Source organism: Phodopus roborovskii, unplaced genomic scaffold, assembly GCF_943737965.1.
Source record: "Phodopus roborovskii unplaced genomic scaffold, PHOROB, whole genome shotgun sequence".
Lineage (NCBI taxonomy): Eukaryota > Metazoa > Chordata > Mammalia > Rodentia > Cricetidae > Phodopus > Phodopus roborovskii.
In genome coordinates, this window is record NW_026126481.1 from 1487436 (window position 1) to 1512204 (window position 24769).

Sequence of the window (24769 nt, forward strand, 5' to 3'; positions counted from 1 at the left end):
ACACAAATTGATACCTTTGGTAATTATCACTATTGTCCATGAAATATCAGTGTCTGGGCCTGGGAAGAGAGCTCAGTGGTTAAGAGCACTAACACACAACCATGAGTGAGGGCTGAATTCCAGATCCTTACACCATGTAACAAGTCAGGTGGTGACAGTTCCCACACACCAGCACTGTGGTTAATGGAGACTACAGCATCTCTGGGCTTGTTGGCTTCTAGCCACATAGAAAACATTTGAGCCCAAGGTAGCGAGAAACCCTGCATCAAAAGAATAGGTGGAGAGTGATGGAGGATGCCTATTTTGATCTTGTTAACCTTCCATAAGTGTGCATACCTACCTCTCCAAAACCTGCATGCACATTACACTCACACACACACACACACACACACACACACACACACACACACACACTACTGCTACATATAATATACAACTTACACTTTAGACATAAAAATCAAAGAGAGTTGTAAAAATCAGGTTGTTTCTTATACTTCCTCATATTTACTTTTATTTGGTTTCCCCCATGATCTTGTATAATATGTATTTTCTCTCCAAATCTTAGGTAGAGAAACTAATTTGTATGGCTTAAGGGACTACCCCAAATGAATATAACTAACTTGTATTAAAAGTTCGTGAATCCTGATCTTATGAAATCAAGTCCTAAGATTTCTACAACAATAAACACAAAATATTCACGTGGAATATAAATGAGCACCCTGACTAGTCCACACTTGTCAGGGCAAGAACAAAGTGATGGTGATTTGAGACCTTTCTGGAGATGTGTGTCCTTGAAGGTCTTTGGACTTCTACCCACAGGTTCATTCTGGTACCATAATTACTGGGTTTTCTAAATAGGAAGGGTGTACTTAAGAAATACTGTTACTAGGTTCAGTGATAGAGTCAGAGTTTAGCTTGTGTGAGAGACAGGGTTCAATCCTTCATCGGGGTAAAAATGAAAGAACAGAAAAGAATGCTCACTTAGGAAGCCAATGGGGACTCCAGAATCTTTTCCATCCCAGAGCAGACATCACATCTCCATGAACATACAAACAACATGAGACAAAGCAAGCCAACTAAATTGTGCAATGACCTTTCACAAAACATGGCATTTCGTTCATAAGTGACAGCTGTGTCATGCTTGGTAACCACATGCAAAGCTGAGTTAAAGGAGATTTAGAAGGAGAGCTTGCTAAAAACAAGGGGAGAGAAATTAGCAAAAATGACCCTGTAATTGTGATCTTGAGAGGACCTTGTCAACAAAACAATCCCAGATGGTCCTTGGAACAGTTGATAATGATTTTTACAAACCAAGTCTGCTTGTGACCCCATTAAAATTCACATTTAATGATATTTCAGAAAAACTACAAGCATGATTCATTTCTGACTGACGCAAGGGTGATGACTCTTCTGTTAGATAATATGATACTTGCAGTTTCATAATCTCACTTTCATTGTTCAAACAAACTGCTGCTTACTCATTAAATAAGATTCAGGTCTCAATTTCAGTAGATTCTTTCTTTGAATCAGCCAATGGCTGGATCAAAGGCTGACTTTAATTATATTGGGCACTGGTTACATCACACAATTGGTTCAGCTACTGATTGAAGAAATGTTAATTTGGATCCTGCCCTAGGTGGATCAAATACTGATCACATCAAAGCTCAAATTGTGTTAACCACAGAATAGATCCAGTCACTGATAGGATCAAATGCTGACAGCAGGTTCCTGGCTGGATCTACTACAGAATGGATCAAAGCAGCTTATTAGAGTAGGTGCTGAATGAAACAACTACTGCTCATCTATCCAGAGGTGAGATTCATTACTGGCCAGATCAACCTGTGAATTACATTAGATAGTGATTGGCTCAGTCACCTTGATTAGACATGTTGCTGACCATATTACACATAATCATTCCTGCAATGGCTCTCCTAACCAGACAAGCTGTAACTTAAGATCAGCAACTAGTTATTATCTCTGGAAAAGGTAGAAACAATGATGGCTAAAAAAAACTTAAAATGAGAATTGGCTTGCTCCCTTGACCTACATAAGATACTCTATGCAAGTCTCTGGCTACATCCTAAATGTTTCATGTTCCAGTCACTAAAAGGCATGACCGTCTGTACTAAAAACAGTTTCAAAGTAATAGTTCCCATAAACATAATGTGACCATGGAAAATACCAGGCACTAAATGACATGCCCAGCACCACTAAGATTTCCCCCAGAGTGCTCACAAAGTTCACTCAGTCTAGTAATAAGGATCCTGTTAGGCACACTGCTTGCTTAGATAGATGTGAGACTACACTAAAAAGACAGAGGAAATCAATGGTTGAAAGCTATTACATTTAGTTTTCTTCATTAAGGGAACACATGGGTACATGAGAAATTCCTTTATAACTTTCATGAGAAGCTGTATATTCATAGACCTGCACTCAGTATATTTAAGAACTATACTTGTATTACTTCATAATCTAGTATGAAGACAAATTTTAAAGAATGCTTATAAATTAATGTTAGTACAGTTTTATTATAGTATTCACATTGAATCAACTGTTAATGAGTCATAAAGCAATATAAAAAACTGTTTGATGCTTAACCCCATCGTATGTTAAAGCATTTATTTCTTTATTTCTAGTTTTCAACATTCTTCTTCACTGAAGAGTTATAGAAAATACAGTAGCTATGAACAGTTATATCAGAAATGGAAAATCCTGGTGACAAATTAACCAAAATTCTACCAAAAGCAAGTTTTTCCAGTCCCCCAATTTCCTTTAAGGAGACTTTTCTTCCCTCAGGTTGTGGGTCATGGAGATCATTAAATTGTCTTCTTTCAACATTTTGATTTTCCTTGTTTCCACTGCCCACCCCAGGCACAGCAGGTGGGGAACCAGGAAGATCATCCATGCCAGTTACGCTACAGTGGGAAAGGTGAAAGGGCATTAAGATTGATTAGTTCAGAGAGACATCGCTAGACTTTGTGTATGTCTGATAATCATCAGTCAATGGTTCAGACAATCGTAAAGTGGAATTATTTTTAAAGAGAGAGAAGTGAAATGACTTGGCAAGCATTTTCTTTTCCTCTCCCTCTGCCACTTTAAAATGGAAGGATTCTGGATCCTTGCTGTTAACCAAATGGCATTTACAGCTCTCAGTTGGCATGGGACAGCTGAGAATCTAAAACAAGAACAAGAAATGCTTATTCCATTTCCATTTCCATGGAAACCAGTCACCAACGGGTGAAAACAAGGTAGATCAAATTTTTTAATAAGGATGTTGAAGTAATCAGTCCTTAAATTTCTTGTTGCACCAGGATGGACAGTGAGGATGACTGTCACTTGCACAGAGCTGTCTACACCAATAGCTCCTTTCTGTTCCACGGCTGCAGAACTTCTCAGCTACAATAAAGTGTGTGTGGTGGTTGATCATCCTTTGAAGAACAAATTGCTACAAATCCAACAAATACATTTTTAAATAAAATATGGCAGTTTCAAATGCAAAAACTCCTTTCAATATTTATGATCACATTTGCTCATGTATCCTCTTAGTAAAGCATGATGGGGAGGGGATGTGATGACTCCAGAAAAGGCATAAAGCCAGCCCACTTTGGGGAGGAGAATCAGAAGAACACTTTTTTTTTTTTTGAAACTCTACTATCAAGATTAGAAAAGCCCATTGAACAACCAGTTGTTATAAAATGGAGATGGTCATCATAGCTCTTAGGACAACCCAGACTTCAAGGAGACTTACATGGCCCCTTCCTTTCATTTCTGCACAACTGAAATTTAAAAAATTAAAGCAAGTTGGCCTCAAGTCACATCAAACATTATTTATTTAAAATAAAAGTATTTCAAATCAGATGGAAAAAAAATTCTCACATCAGATTAACAATTATCAACAATTGACTTAGACTGAATTTTCACACATCTCCTGGTGCTCTAATACCAGGAGTCTGTGCATGGGGCCTAGGCCTTTGATACATTAAATATTCAGAAAGAACTATTTATAAATCTCACAACAAATTGCAAATGGCTAGGAAACAGGTAAGTGACCATAGTCATAAGGACTAGTTTAAAGTCATCTTTAAAAAGTTTGAGTTTCTTTCTTTGTCAGACTTGTATGGGGGTGTGTATGCGTGTACACACATGCAAACATGTGCCTTTGGAGGCCATTAAGAAGGTGTTTGATCCCTTGGAGCTGGAGTTGTAAGTGGTTGTTAGTCATCTAGTGTAAAACTTGAGTCTAGAAGACCAGTAAGTGATTTTATCCATTGAGCCTACTTTCCAGGTAGTCCATATCACATTTTTCAGGTGCATATTTGTCCCATTGAGATACATTTTCTTGTTTCTACATTGTGTTTCTAGAGTATAACCTCAATTCTGAAATATGATCTCTTTCTCACCTCATCATGACTAATAGCTTCATAACAGTAAAAACAACATGCAGAAATGTTAGACCAAAAGGACTATCATTTTGAATATATGGAAGTTATTTACCATTATTATTTCTATCGTTTAAGATGTTAAATTGTTAAAGTTACAGCTACAGGTAAAGTTAATGTTGGTCTGCTCCTGCTTTGTTTGTTTTTATTAATGATACCACTTCAACTCAGTTAACTTAGTCAATAATTAAAAACAGAATAGTATCATAATTAATATACTTCTTTAAAATTTTACTAATCCGCAATTATAACAGTTCACTATTTTCATTCTAAAGTTCTGAAAACATTTTTAAAAGCTTATGAAAATTGAAGAAACCTTCCTGAGTGAGGTAAACAGTCACAAAAAGAGGAACATGGTATGTACTCACTCGTTTATAGATTTTAGACATAGAGGAAAGGATCACCAGCCTATAATTCACACCGCCAGAGAAACTAGGATACAAAGAGGAACCTAACAGATTCATACAAGGTCCCTCACAGAAGGGAAACGGAACAAGATTTCCTGAGCATATTGGGAGAGGGGGCCAGTGAGTGGAGAAGGAGTTAGGAGAAAGAGAAGGGGAGGAGAGGAGAACATGTGGGACCAGGAAGATTGAGTCGGGGGATAAACGGACTGGAGCAAAAAAAGAGATACCATAATAGAGGGAGCCATTATAGGTTTGAAGAGAAAACTGACTGTAGAGAAATGGCCAGAGACCTACAAGGATGACACCAACTAACAATCTGAACAACAATGGAGAGGCTACCTTAAATGCCCTTCCCTGATAATGAGATAGATAACTAACTTATATGCCATCATAGAGCCCTCATCTAGTAGTTGATGGAAACAGAAGCAAACACCCACAGCTAAACCCTGAGATAAACTCCTGGAATCTAGTTGCAGAGAGGGAGGAGTGATAAGAAAATGGGTCAAGACCAGGCTACAGAAACCCACAGAGACAGCTGACCTGAACAAGGGGTTGCTCATGGACTCCCAGAATGATATCTGGGAAAACCAGCATTGAACCAACTCAGACCCCCTGAACATGGGTCTCAGTTAGAAGGCCTGGGCAGTCTAAGGAACCTCTGACAGTGGAACCAGGATGTATCCCTGGTATACAAAAGGACTTTGGCAGCACATTCCTCATGGAGGGACACTCCCTTAGCCTAGAGGCAGGAGGGAGGGCTTAACCCCTACTCCAAAAGATTTGACTGATTTTGATGATACCTCCTGGAAGGCATCACCCTCCCTGTATAGTGGGAGGGGGAATGAGATGGGAGGGGGGGTTGGAGGCATGGGAGGGAGAGGGAACTGGGATCGATATGTAAAATAAGGAATATATAGTTTATGTCCCCAATTTGCTTCCTTTACTTGAAACAAGGCCAGCACATAATACCAGAAACCAAAACTCCCTCAAAATCAAAGCTTAATTAATTCATAATTTCATTTCAGCCAGCTAGGAATAGAAATCAATCAGTACAAACAAACACAGCCCCAGGTAACTTCCAGCATTTTCTTTCTATGCACTCTGTAGTCTTGGTTTTCATAGTCTAAATGAGAGTCTGCCTTCATATCTGAAGTAAGATGAATTTCTTTTTTTTACTTCATTTTTAACATTTTATTACTTGAGAAGTTTGTACATAATTTAATCATATTCCTCTCCTCCTCCTCAACCTTTTCACAGATTATCCCCCTTCCATTCCCACCCAACTTTGTGCCCTTATTTTTCCCCGATCAATGCCAGTTGTGCTGCCCAAATGCTCTTGGATGTGTGCCTTACCACTTCAATATGGCTGGTTTATCAATTTAAACTCAACAGAGCCTTCTTCTCTAGCAGTGAGGAGTCACAAACAGCTTCTCATCTAGGGGTGGAACTGTGCACCGAGCTGCCCTCTTCACACTGGAATTTGGTTTGGGTTGGGTTTGCCAAGCTTTAGCATCTTCTATATCTACTTGTTTGCCTGTTAGTAATAGAGAAACATGGGGGAACTGGAAGAGCTTAAACCCTCATGCTCAAAACTGTCCATATGTCCAACCCACTGGCAGCTGTCACCACTGCTCCTTCTGAGTAGGTACACTCAAGGAACAGACAGTGCAGCCTATTGCTCCACACCTCTGTCACAGACCTCACAAGATTACCATCTGCTGGCCAAGCTAATTTGATACTATCTTTGAACCTGAACAAAATGGAGAAAGTTGCCTATCAGAGGGCGGGCAGCTTTTTGACTTTAGCTAGGAGAAATCCATGCAACTAATAAGCACTTAATATTCAGAGAAGACTTTTACTGTTACTAAATTGCATTCATTTATAGTTATTTAAAATAAACACAAACTAAGCAACCAAAACAGGAAAAAAAAAAAGTAAAAGAGAAATTAAGGCACTTCGGCACAATAACTCAATAAGACTAATGTAATGCTCATGTAAAACTTGCTTCTGCTATGGGCTTCAGACATTTACTATTCAATGTAAAGATCTTACATTTTATTGCCTCCCTTTTTCTTTTATTTTCTCAAGAAGTGAAAGAATAGCAAGCAGTGATTCTACCCTTGGGCAGGGATACGGCAGCATTGAACTAAATTAATAAAAAACAACAGCATACACTAAGCTGATAGCACATTCAGCAACATGTAAGCATAGCAAATAAGAATACTCAGTGTAAAGTGATTATTTACTAATCTACAGTATGAAAGAAAGCATGCTACTACTTTTCAATGGCCAGAGCAGGGCAACCCTAATTAAAACTAGAGTTCATCTAGGAAGGATTAAGTGGAGAGGCTAAAAACACTAAACATACTCCAATTTTCTAAAGAATTTCAATTCAACAGGAAAGGTCTGTTTGGCTCTTAAGTGTTCCCAAAGGCTTCATGTTGAAGGATGGGTCATCAGCCTTTAGTGCAATTGTGAAGGGGTGGAACCTTTAGGAGATGGGTACTACTGGAAGGGAGTTGGGTGACTGGAGATTGGCCACTAAAAGTTATTGGGACCTCATTCTTTTTACTTCTTGACCATCACAAGCTGATTAGATCTCCTCCATGACATGATTGTACCTTTGTCTTGCCACAGGCCTGACACAACAGGCCCAGCAACCATGGACTGAAACCATAGGTCCATCACCCCAAACAGATCTCCTAATCTGGTTACTTCTGCTATTTTGTCACAGTGATACAATGTTGACTAATGTTCTGAAGACAGAGGGACAATATGCTCACATGTGAGTTCCAGATAAAGGTCACAGTCCAAGGAAGGAAAGAAACTCTCTTTGCATTAAAACCAAGGAAGGAAAGAAGGAAGGAAGGACGGAAAGAAAGAAGGAAGGAAGAAAATGAAACCTCAACTGGCTAAGTAAGACTATGTCATTAGGAAGCCAGTGGCATCTCACTGATATTTAGACACTGTCACTCATTACAGACATGGTCTCATTACCAATCCTTTGTTCCCATTAGGCATTTTTCAAGATGGGGGTTAAATGCTAACATTTGCATAGTCACTCCATTTACTTTTAGTTCAATTCCTCTACACCACATTCTTGGGGCTACTAATGCTGAGTTTACAATGATTATTATCATTTTTATATAAGAAAAACTTTCACTTCAAGAACAATTCTAAGAGAAACATCACTATGTAATGAAGATTTTTTTTTTTTTTTAGTTTTTTTTTTGGTGGATAAAAATAAGATTGACTCATATGCTCCATGCAAAAGCTATGTCTGGTTTAACAAAATGTACAGTTTTAGTTTAGGTATATCATTCAGTGACTTACTGTGAACCTAGTGTGCACAAGACCCTGAGTTCATCCCGAGCAAGCATACATAGCAATTAATTTATATTTTATTCTATTTATGTAATACACACACACACACACACACACACACACAAAACCACAATATGATACATATGTTTAGGAAGGAAATCCTGTTATCTAAATCTTTAGTCATAAAAGAAAGAACAATGTCAAATGTACTTCTACTGCCTTACATGCTTGACAAGATACTTAAGAATTCTTTGATACAATAATTGTAATCTGCATACAGTATACATTTATAACTAATACTTGCTTGCTTAAATTCTTTTCATTGTTCCTTTTATGAATAATTATTATGAATAATAATTACATATACTTAGGTTTTTCTCTTTTGTATATATTATTTTTCCTTATTTTACATATTGATCCAAGTTCCCTCTCCCTCCCTCCCATGCCCCTCCCTCTGTCCCATATCCACCCCCACTTCACAGGGAAGGTGATGTCTTCCAGGAGGGATCATTAAAATCTGTCAAGTCATTTGGAGTAGGGTCTAGGCCTTCCCTCCTGCCTCTAGGCTAAGGGAGCATCCCTCCATGGGGAATGTGCAACCAAGAGATTCATACAAGTTCTCTCACAGAAGGGAAAAGTAACAAGATCTCCTGAAGTAGGGGACCAGGGGCAGTGACTGGAAAGGGAGTTAGGAGAAAGAGAAGGGAAGGTATACTGAGATAGTTCTTCTGTAGCATCGCTCCACCCCCCCAATGGGCGTGGTCAACTTCTGACACCAGATATTGCGGTAAATAAGGATCAGGATAAACAAATAGGCCGAATAGATGTTTATTCAGGGAGAAATAACTTATAACCTAGACAGATGAACACCAGGAAATTCAACCCGATCCTCTCCTGTCCAGAAAAAAGAGAGCGCCTTCCTGGCCCCCTCCGACCTCCTTCCTCAGGTCACCTCCGCCCATCGCTCCACCCCCCAATGGGCATGGTCAGTGCTACAGAAGGACTATCTCACTACAGGGAGGAGAGGAGAACATGTGGGACCAGGAAGATTGAGTTAGGAGACTAATAGATGAGAGTAAAAAAAGGGATACCATAATAGTGGGAGCCATTATAGGTTTGAAGAGAAAACTGACTCTAGAGAAATGGCCAGAGACCTACAGGGATAACACCAACTAACAATATGAGCAACAATGGAGAGGCTACCTTAAATGCCATTCCCTGATAATGAGATTGATAACTAATTTATATGCCATCATAGAGCCCTCATCTAGTAGCTGCTGGAAACAAAAGCAGACACCCATAGCTAAACCCTGAGCTGAACTTCTAGAATCCAATTGCAGAGAGGGAGTGATAAGAAAAGGGGTTAAGACCAGGCTACAGAAACCCACAGAGACAGCTGACCTGAACACAGGGGATCTCATGGACCTCCAGACTGATAACTGGGAAACCAGTATTGGGCCAACTCAGACCCCTGAACATGGGTCTCAGTTAGAAGGCCTGGGCAGTCTAAGGGACCTCTGACAGTGGAACCAGGGTGTATCCCTGGTGCATGAAAGGACTTTGTAATAAAGGTTTTAAAATAGACCCTGAAGTAGAGTATGTTTTTAATTTGGCTGAGGAAGAGAATGTCAACACCCACCCTATCTAGCACTCAACAATCTGAGGTCTATCAAGACATGGCAGTGTGGGTCCATGAAAAAATGGAAAGCCAATGCTTTCCCATTCACATTCTTCCCAGTGATGTTTCACTGTGTTGTATTAGTACAATAACTAATTAGTATAAATATATCAGTAGTTTTACTTTTGTTGTTTCGAGATAGGATTTCACTGTGTAGACCAGGTTGTTCTCAAACTCCAAGAAATCCTCAAGCCTCTGCTTCCCAAGTGCTGGGAACAAAGGTATGCACCACCACCACTTGAATAGTAGTTTCCTTTTTTAAAATATAGCTGGGCAGTGGTGGCATACCCCTTCAATTCTAGCACTTGGGAGGCAGAGGCAGGCAGATCTCAGTGAGTTTGGGGCCAGCCTGCTGTACAAATTAAATCCTAGGATAGTCAGGAATGTTGTACACAAAAACTCTGTCTTGAAAAACAATATGTGTGTGCTTGTGAGTGTGTGTGTGTGTATCAAAGTAGTGATATGGAATTATGTTTACAAAAGAAATTCTTTTCAGAAGGAAATAGCGATCCACAAAAGTAAGCATTATGTTTTCATAACTGAACTATAATTGCTCTCATGAATTAAAAATTGTCTATTATTTATAAGCACTACACTTATTTTCATAAACTAACTACAATTGTTGCATGAATTACTTTTACTTGTGAAGACTATGTTTAGAAATTACATCTAGTAGTTGCTCTGAGTTAGGCTGTCTCATGAGATACAAGGAACATGAATTTTTGAACAAAAATTATTTTCATAAATGATATTAATTTATTTTAAATTTTAGTCTCTTCCAAGAAAATACATATAATTTTTAAATTATGGTACCTTGGAATGAGTAGTGAGGCAGAGAAGTAGTTTATTGAAAAGATACTGGGATGTTCAAAATTGTTCAGGATACCAGCAAGGTGGAGGTAAGTGCTATGTAAACTACAGACTATTTGTAACTATAACCGTTTTCTTCAATCAAAAACAAAATAAAACAAAAAAACAATGAGACATGAGGGGATGGATAAAAACAGAGGAGACAAAAAGAGGAAATGAACAATAACAACTCAATTATGTGAGCGCTTACATGGCCTATGATGCTAAAAAAAAAAAAACAATTAAGTATTACATCTGTAATCCTTAAAACCAAGAAGTGAGACTTTGGAGTTTTGAAAATCTGCATTTATAAAGAGACACATGAGACACATGGGGGATGAGACCCACATCTAAACATAATATGCACTTGTCTTACCTTCAAAGTCTAACAGTTATTTTACACAATCTTTAAAATAGTTTCATGCACAAAACAACTCTATATATAGAATATTTCTGGTCAAAATGTATAAGATTTTTATAGCAGTTCAAATTTGATATTTTCAGGTGAGATGGTAAACTAACGGCAGGCAGGTGTTATTGCTTTTTTAGAATGCAGTTGACATGGAGCACCCTGGGCTTCAGCAAGGGAAGCCTGTGCAAGTATGCAGTTTGCAGCATCTTCAGTAACCAGATCCAAGGAATCTTTGGTCTCCACAAGAAGAAAATTCATCATGCATAGGGCACAATTGAGATACTGGTGTGTGTGTGTGTGTGTGTGTGTGTGTGTGTGTGTGTGTATGTGTGCAATATATTTTTGTCCAGCCAATAGACATGACTTTTTTACTGGATAGGAGAATATATGTAAAAGTTCTTTGTAAACTATAGACCATTAGGAAACTCTAAGCTATTTTCTTCATAGGTAGCTCTTCTTTACTTGAGTAGGTGAGATCCATCCAAGAAGTGGACTTTGTCCTTTTTTTCTTATTCTCTCATGAAAAAAAAAAAAAAAACTACACGATGAACTTGTTACATTTCACTGAGTATAAAGCTCATGGCTATAACATCTCAGGTTTCTTTATGTGATAGTGTTATCCTCTACTACATTCAAATCCCACACCAGACTTAATCAGAGCTATAGACATGTTCACAGGACAATTTAATGAGAACTGTATGTACATTAAGTTCTAAAAAATTATAATAACACAGCTAACTTCAAATAGCAGTATATTTGCCCATGTTTCAGTACAGGCCTTTGTTTTTTGAGTGCATGTCTTAATATAGTTTCTCAGTGTGCAGGATTACACATTTTTTAAAGTGCAAGTTACCTAAGAATTACTTAGGCCTCTCTCACTCCTTTTCCTTTTTATTTTTTCACTTCAAATATATGCCTTAGAAATTTACAAACATGTATTATCTTTATGAATCGCAGAAACACATAAATCTTTTAAGAAAAACATTATGTGAGTTTAAGATATGAGTAACATCACTAACAAACTTTTCTTAGCCTAACATCTCTCTAAAGACAAGGAAAAAGCAAGTCTTGTCAGATATATGGAGAATAATGGGTCTTGTTTTTCAACCGGGATGAATTAAACATGAGTTAGTATTCCTTATAATTGAAATAGGTTTTACAGTGCAGATTCTCAAAGAATCTCAAAGAAGCAAAAGCAAAACACTAGAAGAACATAAGTAGAATGGATTGATATACAGAAAGACACCAATGAACAGATATGAAATATAGAACACCAATATAATTTGAAACAGCTTTCCCAAATAACTCCTTCTATTTGCATTTGGGACATAAAGGCTTTTAACAATATGAATGGCATGCATACAAATACATATATGCTGTTACACTCATAATGCTACCTGGGGACTTGAGTGTACCATCTGCTTCCTGGTAGGCTTCAGTGTAGGCCAGAAGAATATGCATGATTGTTTTGAGAGCTATTCCTTACTGTGTACCCCACTTGGGTTCTCCTGCCTCCCTATGAGTTACATTTAGGTAATTCAAGTCCGTCAATTCATTGATCTCTTCCACTCCATTTCCCAACTTTTCCCATTGTGATGCATTAGACAGGTAGATAAGAAAAAGGATGAAAAGCAAAGGTGTTTGTTTCAACTCCAAAATGAAACAGTTCTCAGTTCTTTGGAAGACTTTATTAAAGCCTTCTATCATAACTCTAACAGGGAACATAAATATAGTAAGCTTTATGTTTGACATTCAATAACAATTCAGGTCATAATCTAAACCACTGCCTGAAGTGAGTTCAAATGAGGTCACTTTGTATTGATATCAAGTGACTGATGTCAAGACTGGGTTGAATGCTAGAGACCAACCTGTGCTGCTCTTTTGGCATGATGACAAAACAATACCAGTGTCTGGGAAGATCATGATATCAGGAGGATGGAAAAAGAAAGGGATAGAAGGCAAACACAACAACCTGACCCATTGGAGCTGGAGGACTGGGGAGAAAATAAGATTCTATATTTAGTAATTGGGACAGGTGTGGGAGGGGTGTGCTCCCATGAGGATGAACTTCTAGAGGAGAAAATGCCAACCAAAAGCAAGAAGGTCGCACAAAACCCTTAGCAGTCAGCTAATCTCAGCTCAAGATGTCACCACAAGGAATTTTACTGTAATTCATGCAAATTCAAATGCATATACTAGCATATGTAAATTATATGCAGATGGGACATGGGTATCCAAAAATAGGAGGCTGTAAACTATTGTAACAAAGGTCACTTCTAAAATTCATGAGATGGCAGCTTGGGATGAAAGCAGACAAGAGGGGACTCAAGAGAGCCTGTCATGCTCTCAGTTCCTTAGAGGGGACCAATGACATACATGCAAAGGACACTCTTCCTATTCGCCAAAGGGGAACCTTAGGATATCATTCCTTTCTAAGGAAGAGAAACACCTTTCATTCCCAGGTTTCCCTGGGCCTGGTCTTCTACAGAGGATTTTTCATTCACACCTCACAGTTTCAGAGCACTCACAAAGCTCTTCACCCAGGTGCAAAAACATGGGTCAGTGACTTCTACTGCATGGGATTCCACACTCAGCTCCAAACACAGTAGGGGTTTTCAACCTGTGGGTTCGACCCTTTTGGAGTCAAATGACCCTTTCACAGGGATCACCTGAGATCAGTGGAAAACACAGATTATTTACCGTTCATAACAGTAGCAAAATTACAGTTGTGAAGTAGCTATGAAAATAATTTTGTGGTTGGGGTCACCACAAAATCAGGAACTGTATTAAGAAGGTTGAGAACCACTGACATAAAACAAAGTGAAAATGAACCCAATGACCCCCAGAATTTAGACTGACACTTTATTCTGGGACTTACTCTTTAAAATTAATATCTAAAACTTTATGTATATGAATATTTTGTCTGTATGTATATCTGTGCACCATGTGCTTGGTACTCAAAGAGGTCAGGCAAGGACATGGGATACCCTGGGAATGGAGTTACAGATGGTTGTGAGAAGCAGTGTGGGTCCTGGGCATCAAATCTGGGTCCTCCGGAAGAACTATCTGTTCTCTTAACTGCTAAGCCATTTCTCCAGACCTGGAACACTTACTTCATATAAACTCGGGTAATTATATTAGCATTCATATGCATAGCATGTTCACAAGGTTTTCAGAAACCTTTTACGTGAACTGTGATTAGCTGGTACTCATTAAGTTTCACTTTTAAAATCTGTAAATACCTATTAGCAATTTTTTTTTTTAAAAAATGGATAGATCAAAGCTCAGCTTCACCTTGACAATATCCAATCAATCACATCTAACCCGAAGCCAGCCAGCTTTCTAACCTGACTGTTTTATTTGCCTGTCTTTTTTTCCAGCCTTCTCCTTCCCTCCCTCCTTCCTTCCCTCCAGTGTATGTATACAGCTTTTCTAGTGTTGCATCTGTCTTTGGGTATCAGCAAGCTACAGTAATTAACCCTCTACACCCTCTGAATAAGTATCCTATGGACTCACTCTATATCCTATAGAGCTCCATTTATTTCAAATGAATAAATAGCATTGTGAGAACCAGGTTTATATAATTATCTCTTGAAATAAATAATATTTATCCTTGTTTTGAGCCATAGTGATCCATGTGATACTAGAGATCTTTGCAGATATGCTCCTACTCTTTGAAGAGGCAGAGCTCTGGGTACCAGGAAGTACTCAGTGAATACAGTGCTCCATCCTGGTCATGACAGTTCCAGAACATTGTGATCAACCTAGATATCAGCTTCTCATCTACCGACTAATTTAACTGTGTGGGTAAAAACATGGTGTGGGTAAGAATGAACTCAAAGTCTGCCTGCCACTCATTAACCTTGGACACACTTCATGAATGTGAGATGCTGTGAGTGGTAAAAAGACATAATGCAAATGTGCTAATTTTATTATGTATGCTTACAGGGTAACCAAATACAGCCAAATAGAACACCATTGGTAGTTTAAGATGAACTGAGGTAGCAAGGGGAAATTTGAGAAGGATGCTCCTCCAAGGTCATAGATATGGTTGCAATGGGCTTTGGGATGGTACCTAAGTCTCTTCTACAAATGAATATTATTTGTTCTATATCATACTACAGGATATTAGTTGTTCTATATAATCCTACAGGATATTATTTGTTCTATACCATCCAGTCTTGTTTGCTGACTGACCTTCTGATAAGTAAATACATCTTTATTAATACTTAATCACATAAGAATAGAAAGCTCTTATTGGAGCAGAATTAATAAACACGCAAAATATGGCAACCCTATTTGCTTATAAGGACAAAATTCTAACAAAGCCCTTTAACCTAGAAGAAATTTGGTAAGAAATAAAATGTAACCACTCTTTAAAGGGTATCTCAATGATAGCATAGTAAACGTTCTGAGGTCTAAGGTTCAAATACTCAGTGTGTTCTTGGTACTGATACTTTTACATATAGCAAATGAAAGGAAGAGTTCTTCTCTTCACAGCTTTCTTCTTCAGTATCTCGCATGAGATTTGCCATCTGATCAGCTTAGAGAATTCCTGAACTCTTTGCTAGTGCTTACCAAGGATACCCTCACAAAGACTTCATGCTATGTGATCATACATATTTCTGGATGGAAGGAAATAACAAAAAATATAGGCACACAAAGGAAGAGGTTGGAGGAGATTAAGAAAGAAAGATAAATTAATACACCTGCTTGGAAAACCTGGACAAATGCTTCTTAATTCATTATTTAAAAAGGATACTTATCTCTTCCCTTAGTGCAATTTCCATCTGCTTAGAGCCCTGGGAAGTTGTGAATTTGTTTTTTAAATAAGAAATTTAAATTCTAACAACTATCAATTATTCAAGTCAACAGTACATGGGGTTCGCATAAATTATACCCAAACTTCATTTCAACCTATAGCATCAATTGGGCTCTTTAGCAAAGCTGTTACTGAAGGTCCCAAGACAATAAGTCCCCAAATCCTAGAGGAGAAAATAGCAAAATTGACAAAGAGCAGAACAAAGGAGTTTGAAGGTTGCATTAGCATGACTACACACTCTGGAATAATTAATGTAATTTTTATGAATATGAATATTTATACTTCAGGTAACAGCTATACAGGAATTTGAGGTTAGATAACCACTTCTCATATTTGTTCAACCTGCATTAAAGAATAAACAGCCATTTAAACAACCCTCAAATTTAATTACTTTTGTCCTCAGATGTATTTGAACATTCTTCTTTTTGCTCTACAAGACAGCAAACTAAATAAAGGACAGACATACACTTGTGCCAATCACAGGCCTATCCCAGAATACTGAAGTCTTTAATGATGACTAATGCAGTTTAGTCAGGGGACATAAACAGACATAGGCAGGGCTCTCAGGAACCAATAATACAACATTATAAATACTGAACAGGAAGTTCATAAGATCTCTGTTAGTGCCATCTGAAGGGATGTATGGTCTCTAGTGATGCAGAGACCCCCTAGTGTCCCAGCAATTGGAAAGGCCAGCCCAATATCCCTGTGGTGGTGAATGGAATTAGTACCCTTAGGAAATATGTCTGAAGGAGTTTGCTTGTCCCTGTGGCAATGTGAAGACACACAGAAAGTGGCTTCTTAAGAAAGGGACCTGCTGCAAATGCTAAATTCACTGCTGTTTTGATCTTGGAATACCCAGCCTCCAAAAGTATGTATTAAATTCCTGATTTGTAAAGTTATCCAGTCTAAGACACATTGTTATAACAAATATAATATAATATATATATTATATATATATAATATATAATATAATATAATATAACAATATAAAAAAGTGTAAAACATTATGAAGGTGAATATTCTAGGAATTATATTTTCAGTTAATGTTATTAAGCATGATGTTTTTGTTTTGTTTTGATACTCAGAGACCAAGAAAATACTAGACAGAGCTGTTATCTTGCAAATAAATTGTTAGAAAAAATTTAGAAACTATAGAAAAGCATTTCCAAATTTGGTAATGACATTCCTTCTCTTTGGTAGGTTCTGTCTGACATCCAAAGTTATAGATAAGTATTTGTCATAATGTGGCTAAATTTTCTGATATGAAGATATAATAATGTTTCAACCTGATATGGTCACAGATCTTACAGTGTGGGGGTTTTATTACTAAGTTAATATATTTTCTCTATAATGTCCATGCATTGCCTTTGACTTGGAATACTATCTCTGGGCAACAGCTGTGTAGAAATGAGAAAGAGGGACACACACACACACACACACACACACACACACACAGGTTTCTGCACTTTATTAACATTCTTAAAACCAGGAAAAAAGATGTGAAAGATTAAGGAACCAGAGGGAATGTATTTCTATCTACTCTGGTTAAATCTTAAAAGTAAGAGATAAAAAAGAAAATGAATAAAATCTATTCCTATGAGAAAAGGAATCTATAGCTTCTAGGTTGGGTTCTTTTACAAAGCAATTGTAATTCTGAATTGGATTCTGAAACCACACACCACATATCCAATATGATACAGTGGTATCACCTTCTGTCACATACATTGCAATGGCTTAAGCAGATAGAACATTTAACATGAGGCAACCTAGGGAAGGGTTGCTCTAACTCAGACATCAATAATTCATTTACTGAAACAGAAGTAGGGAGATGAGATGCCAGTAGACTGTGAGTCTGTTTCATTTGTAGGGAGATACTCTCTGTTTTAAGTCTTCAACAAGCAAGCTATTATGAATTAAGGCAAAGGGGGATCAGAAGATGGGTTTATGGGTTCTACTTGTGAGGTTATTTCTTTATCACCAATATCATTGATTTGATTTATCATCATCTGGGCACTGAAAAGTGGTGAGGAAAGGAACTGCACACCTTTGTACTTCTGAAGTAATCTCCCTTACTTCAAAACTTTGGCACGAATCACAATAATGTAAGTTTAAGAGAGATGATTTGCACATGTTTAAGGCGTGACACTATAATGTGAAATTCATCTTAGGATACAATGATCCACATGTGGTCACACTGGTGCCACTGAAGTTTCTACCTACTCTCAGGCGGCTTTCATTTCCTAGTCACACATGTGCCTTCACCCTCACCAGCAAGACACGCCTTCTATTCTGCTTTGTATTTTCCCTCTCTGCTCTGCTTTCTATTCTTGTTTTGAACATTTCTCTTTTTCTTGCATGTAAGAGTGTGAGCAGAGATTGGTATGACTGTCCTTGTAAGAGATATAAGCACACTTCAGATTTTTCCAAGGTAAGGAACCATCTTATTGCAGTTCTGATACAGTCAATGATTTAACATACACAAAGCTAGGATACCAAAAAACAAAAACATAGTAAAAAAAAAAAAAACTAGGATACCATTTAATGACATCCCTATTGTGTGTGCAGCTTGACAATGGCATTTGTGAATGCTACAGATGGCAATGCTGTTATTTCTCTGTTTTACAATTCTGTATAATGTCATTTGATTCTTGGGAATGCCTATGCTACATGAGAGCAGAACAGTATATAAAAAGTGCTAGCAGTATATTTTCTTTGTTTTAAAGATGATTTTAGAGAAGTTTCAAATTTAAAGCAAATATGAAAGGGCAGAGATTTCTCATATCCCACTACCACTGAGTTCTTTTTTAAATATTGAATGATTCAAGTAATTTTATGTTAGTTTGCAATTAAGGTAAAATACTTAGATGATAGATGACAGATATAGATAGATAATGCACAGATAGATGATAGGTATAGCTAGCTAGCTAGATATGTAGATAGATAGAGATAGATGAAGGATAGATAAGATTGATAGATGTTAGATGGATGATAGATATAGATAGGTCAATAGATTGAGATAATAGGGAGAGAGAGAGGAAGAGAGAGATACAGATAGATGATAGATCGATCAATTCATGTTGTCTGAAACTCTAACCCCTTATGTGAAATTCACAAAACAGTATAATCTGACAATAAAAGCTACGTCTGGCAGAAGACTATTAACTATAACTTAGCCACCTTCTCTTTTTGTTTGGAAGTTCTGGAAACATCTACAAACATAAATGTATATAATAATGCTTTCACTACAGATCTATATTTGTTATAAATACTTGGTCATTCATATCAACATATGGCATATTTATACAGTTTCTTTGTTGAAACTTTTTTGTAGATGGTGCAAGCAACAGAAAGATTTTCCAGGCCATCTGCGTTTATCTTAATTTATTGACTCACTTAACCAAGTACTATCTAACAACATTTCCTCTAAAGAAGAGCAGTGGAGCAGGGTGGAAGTGGTGCACATCTTTAATTCCAGCACTTGGGAGGCACAGGCAGGACAGCTAGGGCTGTTGCACAGAGAAACTCTGTCTTCAAAAACCAAAAAAACAAAACAAACAAACAAACAAAAAACACCAGCAGTTTGCAAATAGCATACAATAAATGGTCAAAGCTGTCCTCGTTGAAATTTTAGTGGTCCCAACCCAAACATGTTATGAAAAAATCACATGAAAATTCCAAATTATAATGATTTCCTAGAGAAGGGGCCAATTACTGTGGTTTGGTGATGAGGTCTTTGTAACTAGGAAAAAACCCACGGAAGAATGATAAAGGTTCGGCTATCCAATGGAAATGCATTTGCTAAAAATCACCATACTAATTGAAAAGAGAAACTGGACCTCTTGGTTATGAAGGGGGAAAGGAAAGAGGGTGCAGCCCATGCCTGTCAATAATTCTTTGTGTGTTCTATTGTGCCAAGGTGTAAAACCCAATTTATGACCTCAACTGCAATGCCCAAACAAATATGTTGGATTTAACCATAAGTGAGTCTTTGGGAATTATCCCTTTTTTCCCCCATTCCCCTTAGCATATTTATCTTGAACGAAATGTTTTATGGACTAAGTATCTCAGGGGCTAACATCTTCACTTCCATATTAAAGATTTGGAGATGCTGAGCCACCCCAGAGCTCTGTCAGCAGCTATTTCTTCCTAGGAGGATGACTCCACTTTCTTACTCAGAAACTTCAGTGAAAAGATACCTGTTTTTCTTGCTGTGATTTAAAGATCATTTGTTACCAAGAGTTTTGAAGAGACTGGCATAAGCAGAAGACTGAGCTCCTGGCTAGCCACATGCCAGCCCACCCTCTGAGTCTTACTTGTTCTCATTGCTTGCATCGTAACGAGGCATCGGGTCCAAGTCATTCCCGTTCACATCGCAACTTGCGAGAGCATCCTATGACAAGGGAGAAGAGATGGGAAACAGACAGTAGTTAGCATTCACCCACAAGCTCATGCATTCTTAAATGCATTTCTGCAAGAGAGTAATTAGGTTAATGAATACCTCCTGGTTCACTACTGTCAGACACCTTAGGGAGACACTGCTGGTTCAATAATGATCATTGCTATATTGTCCCTTTAAGGTGAGGGAGTCTATATAGACCAAAGGACTTTCCCCTTCTTACCCAGAGTGACCCAGTCTGTGAAATATTTATCTTGTACAGATATCCTCAATTTCACATTTTCTAAGCACTCTCTCAATATTGAAAGGCAGTGATTTCTTTTAATACATATATACTTTCCATCCCTTACTTGATTTCCTGACCCTACAATAATCATTATCATATTTTCATCACTTAAAAAAAAAACAATTGTTCACATATAACTTACAGGCCAGTTAAGACATTAAATGTTTATTTTATCGGGTTTCTTGGGATCTGCATTACACATTAGTCTTGTTTAATTGCTATTACATACAAGCCTTCAAATGAGAGTCTTACTATTATTCCACAGCTCTGGGAGCAGCCCAAATGATGAGCAAAGCTGCCTTAAGCTAATATTTAAAATGAAGAAACAGAACATCTGAAGCCACACTTGGATTTATTTGTTTGCTTTTAAAAATGGTTAGGAAAAAAAAAAAAGCTTCTGGAAACTAAGAGGAACTCATGGGGTCATCACTTTCACTGTTTAATCTTTTATTCCGGCACTTAGCCTGTTCCAGGATATTATCAATCCCCCTATGCTTCATGATTACTTCTATGTCTGGTGTTAATAAAAGCCAATATTATCTTTGCTTCGTGTTTACCGAATGCTTGTGTGTCTGAAAATAAGTTTTAGTACAGAGAACTGGAAAGGTCTTGGAGAGTTAAGAACAACACACAATGCAAATAATGGTAAGTTCTGCTCCCTGCACTCAGGAGCTCTGCCACCTCTTAGTGGCTGCCAGAGCTGAAAGCACTTCAAATAAGTGACTGAAGCATAACTTTACAATTTTACTCATAGGAAACAGAGGCACCAAACAGACTAATCTAGGGCTTGTCTTGAAATGAAACAAACCAGATGGGAGCCAAAGTCTTTGGTCTGAGTAATTTAATGCTTTCTCTGCTTTTATCTGGCCACCAAGAGGGGCCTGAGATAGCGTTGTCACTGATAACTAAATGGGTAATCCCAGAGAATGTTCTTTCAGAGCGAAAACATAAAAGAGGCAAAACCTCTGCAGCAGGTATAGGCACAGAGAGAGACTCTGTGGGCATGTGACAAGACAGATGTCCCTTCCGGAATACAAGCAAGCTACACTTCAATCTCCAGTCTTTATTTTCTTTACTTGTAAATGAGGAGACTGAACTGAATGAAGTTCAAGCCTTAAATTCTATGCTGCAAAGGGGCACGAGTTTATTTGAATGCGCTAGTCCACAGGGTGAGTTTAGCCACTGACTCCTGTTCAAAGTAGAGCTAAATGAATCTTCAGTTTCTTCTTAAGAAAGGGATTTACTAGTATGTAGTACTGGGAGGCAAAGGAAAAGAAGGTCTTTTTGCAACAGACAGAGAGCATTACAAGAAACCACAACCAGTCAAAATACAGAATTGTGGAGCCCAGTCACAATGAGTACATCTACAAAATAACTCCCGCACTTCAGGTACAAGGAACACTGGGGCAGGGGAGGCACAAATATTTTAAAAGACAGAGAAACAGGGAATTTACTGTGAGACTATGTCTCCTAGTAACGTCAGAAGCTACACCATGAAGTCTTACAAATATGGCTGTCTAAACATGAGCTGAACAAGGTCAACAATAGGCATGCTAAGGTAGACTGGATAAGTTCACAGACCTCAACCACTACACAAATAACTACAGGTATCTAAGGAATGCCAAGAGCTAGAGAAATAGTCTTCCCCAGGGAAGAGCACATCAATTGCTTATCCAATACTAAAAAGCCAGCCCTGAAAGCATACATATGTATAAGTAACATTATACTGACTAAGCAGCTTGTATTTATGTATATATATATATACACATATATATATTTAATTAATTTATTTAATGATAAATGAGGTCACAAATTTAAAAGACAGCAAGGAGAGATACATGACAGGTTTGAAGGAATGAAAGGGAAAGGGGTAAATGATACAATCATATTCTAATCTCAAAAAGTTTTTTTTTTTTTTTTTTTTTTTTTGAAAAAAGAAGTAGGGAAGAAAATGGTGGCAGAACAACTTGAGAAAAGCTCTCATAAAGGACAGTGCTGAATGGCTGAGAACAGTGGGCGTGGCTGGAAACGGATGGTGTGGGTATGGCTCTCTTTGAAGGTCACACCATCAAGGGCATGGGAAAATGAAAGGACAGTATCTTCTGGTTTCTACCTGCAGGAGCTCCTCCTCTACCAGAAGGGAGCAAAGTACAGAACCTGCCACATTTGTAGGCTCTTCACCCACTTTCTGACCATTCCAACAGGAGCCCCCTGCTGCCAAGGATGGAGGATTCCTGGCCACAGCAAACACTCACGTAGTTTTGCATCAGATCTGGGTGGGTTCTCTCGATGCCGTCATCCAGGATAGTCACCACGATATTCTTCCCCGTATAACCTCGCTTCCAGGCTCCTTCAATGTTCATGTCTGACTGGCAGGGATGCGCGTTATCACTGCAGTGCTAGAGAACGAAAGAGACATTGTAGATTAGTAAATAGTGAGCAGACAGGAAAACTGCCCCCTTGTGGAGGCAATGCTTAACTGACAATTTGGTATGCTGCCTACTAGAAGAAAAGCACTGGCCCCCTGAGTGGTAACTGGGATGACACAGAAAGAGGTGTGTGAGGAAAGAGGGAAAATATAAACTGATAGGTAGTGGGTACCAGTTTGGGCACCATGGGAAGTTTCAATAATAGTATATCAACAGTATAAGGGACATTTTATTGTCACCATGTATTAATGTAAATAACCACTGTTGCATTTCATTATAAACCTAAAGAGGGTAACTGAAGAAAATCTATGCTCTCTTAGCCAGCCACCTAGGACCCTATCCAGCAGCAGCTACAAAAGACTCATTTGTAGAGCCACATAGAGGTGTGCTACTATGAGAAAAACAAAACAAACAAAACAACAACAAAACTACAGAACAAAACAAAAAACTCAAAACATCAGGTTCTCCAAACTTGTTTCACTAGAAGTTAACAATGGTGGGCAGATTCATTCAAATGATGGGAACAGTACAAAACCAAGATGGGTACTCTGCCCAGGAAATGTATATAGGGGCTTCAAGGGGCAGGCTGGAAAACATAACATCTTGGCTCATTATGCTCAGAAATTTCATTCTGCAAGAGCTACAATGTCCAAACTGAAAAAGGAATGGAGCCAGCAGCTTTTCCTGATATAATTTACAAATGTTGGTTCAACCCACATAATTGTTCCTTTCAAGTCCATCTCTTTGAAATACTCCTGAGGGTTGCTGTTTTCCAGGTTCTTAAGACTCAGAAGAAGCACAAAGCAAAGGATGTGTGACTATAATGTCATAGCAACACTAGCTCACCATTCGCTACTCACTATAATCTTCCTGCCTCTCAACAAACAATTCCACACTGAGGAAATGGAAAGGAATGCTAACTTCTCTCTGCCCTAAACATAATGGAGACCCTGCTGCCACTGATGGATTTAACACACATTGCATTGAGCACTTACTGCATGTGCAGTGTGGTTGAAAAAAATCTTAGATATTATCCTAGAGGAGGATCACAGAAAGCAGAAAAATGAAGTGAATAAACAAGATAACTGAGAATGGTCACAGTAGTTTGAAGGGGCAGAGAGAGAGAGAGAGAGAGAGAGAGAGAGAGAGAGAGAGAGAGAGAGAGCCATATACTGGTGGATGTTGAGGAGTCTGAGTGTGCTGTGTTAAGGGAACAGACATAAAAAGATTTCAGACTCTGAGAAAGTCATAGGTATGTTACTGTCAGCTTGAGAGTGGAGTGATGATCCAAGAAAGAGCCAGGGACTAGTGTCCTGGTCAGTGCAGCAAATGTGAGGACTATGGTATGGGTAAGAGTAGGGAGAGAAAAGGTGGAGACTGCTGGACAGACTGACACAGAGGACAGTAAGCTAGGAAGGAGGGAAAGGCCACTCTGGGTCCACTCTTTACTACCCTGCTCTACTGACCAAATGCTGTGTCCTTTCCTCGCTCCTCTTTCCTGAGCACAGCTCTGGACCTGTACAGCCTCTTACGGCCCACTTCGCTTTTTCCTTCCCAGGAACGTAGGAGCACAGGCAAGCGTATGAGCTTGTCCACTTGGTCAGCATGTTCCTACTCATGCTCATGTTTCTGTTGTGCTGTACTGCTCACAGCTGACACATGGGCATTCGTCTTCCTGACTGACCTATGGACTTATGTCTAACCTCAGATTTCTTAAATATACT

At 38.3% G+C, this 24769-nt stretch overlaps 1 protein-coding gene across 1 annotated transcript in view; it reads right to left on the bottom strand.

The window, feature by feature from the left end:
- The window catches only part of Pcsk5 (proprotein convertase subtilisin/kexin type 5), a 409247-nt gene that overhangs the window by 259260 nt on the left and 125218 nt on the right, over nucleotides 1–24769 (bottom strand). Inside the window, exons 4-5 of the mRNA XM_051194065.1 lie at nucleotides 22872–23015; nucleotides 20248–20324 (exon numbers count right to left, since the gene is read on the bottom strand). Coding sequence (XP_051050022.1) covers nucleotides 20248–20324; nucleotides 22872–23015 — 221 coding nt within the window. The remainder of the gene's footprint in view (nucleotides 1–20247; nucleotides 20325–22871; nucleotides 23016–24769) is intronic.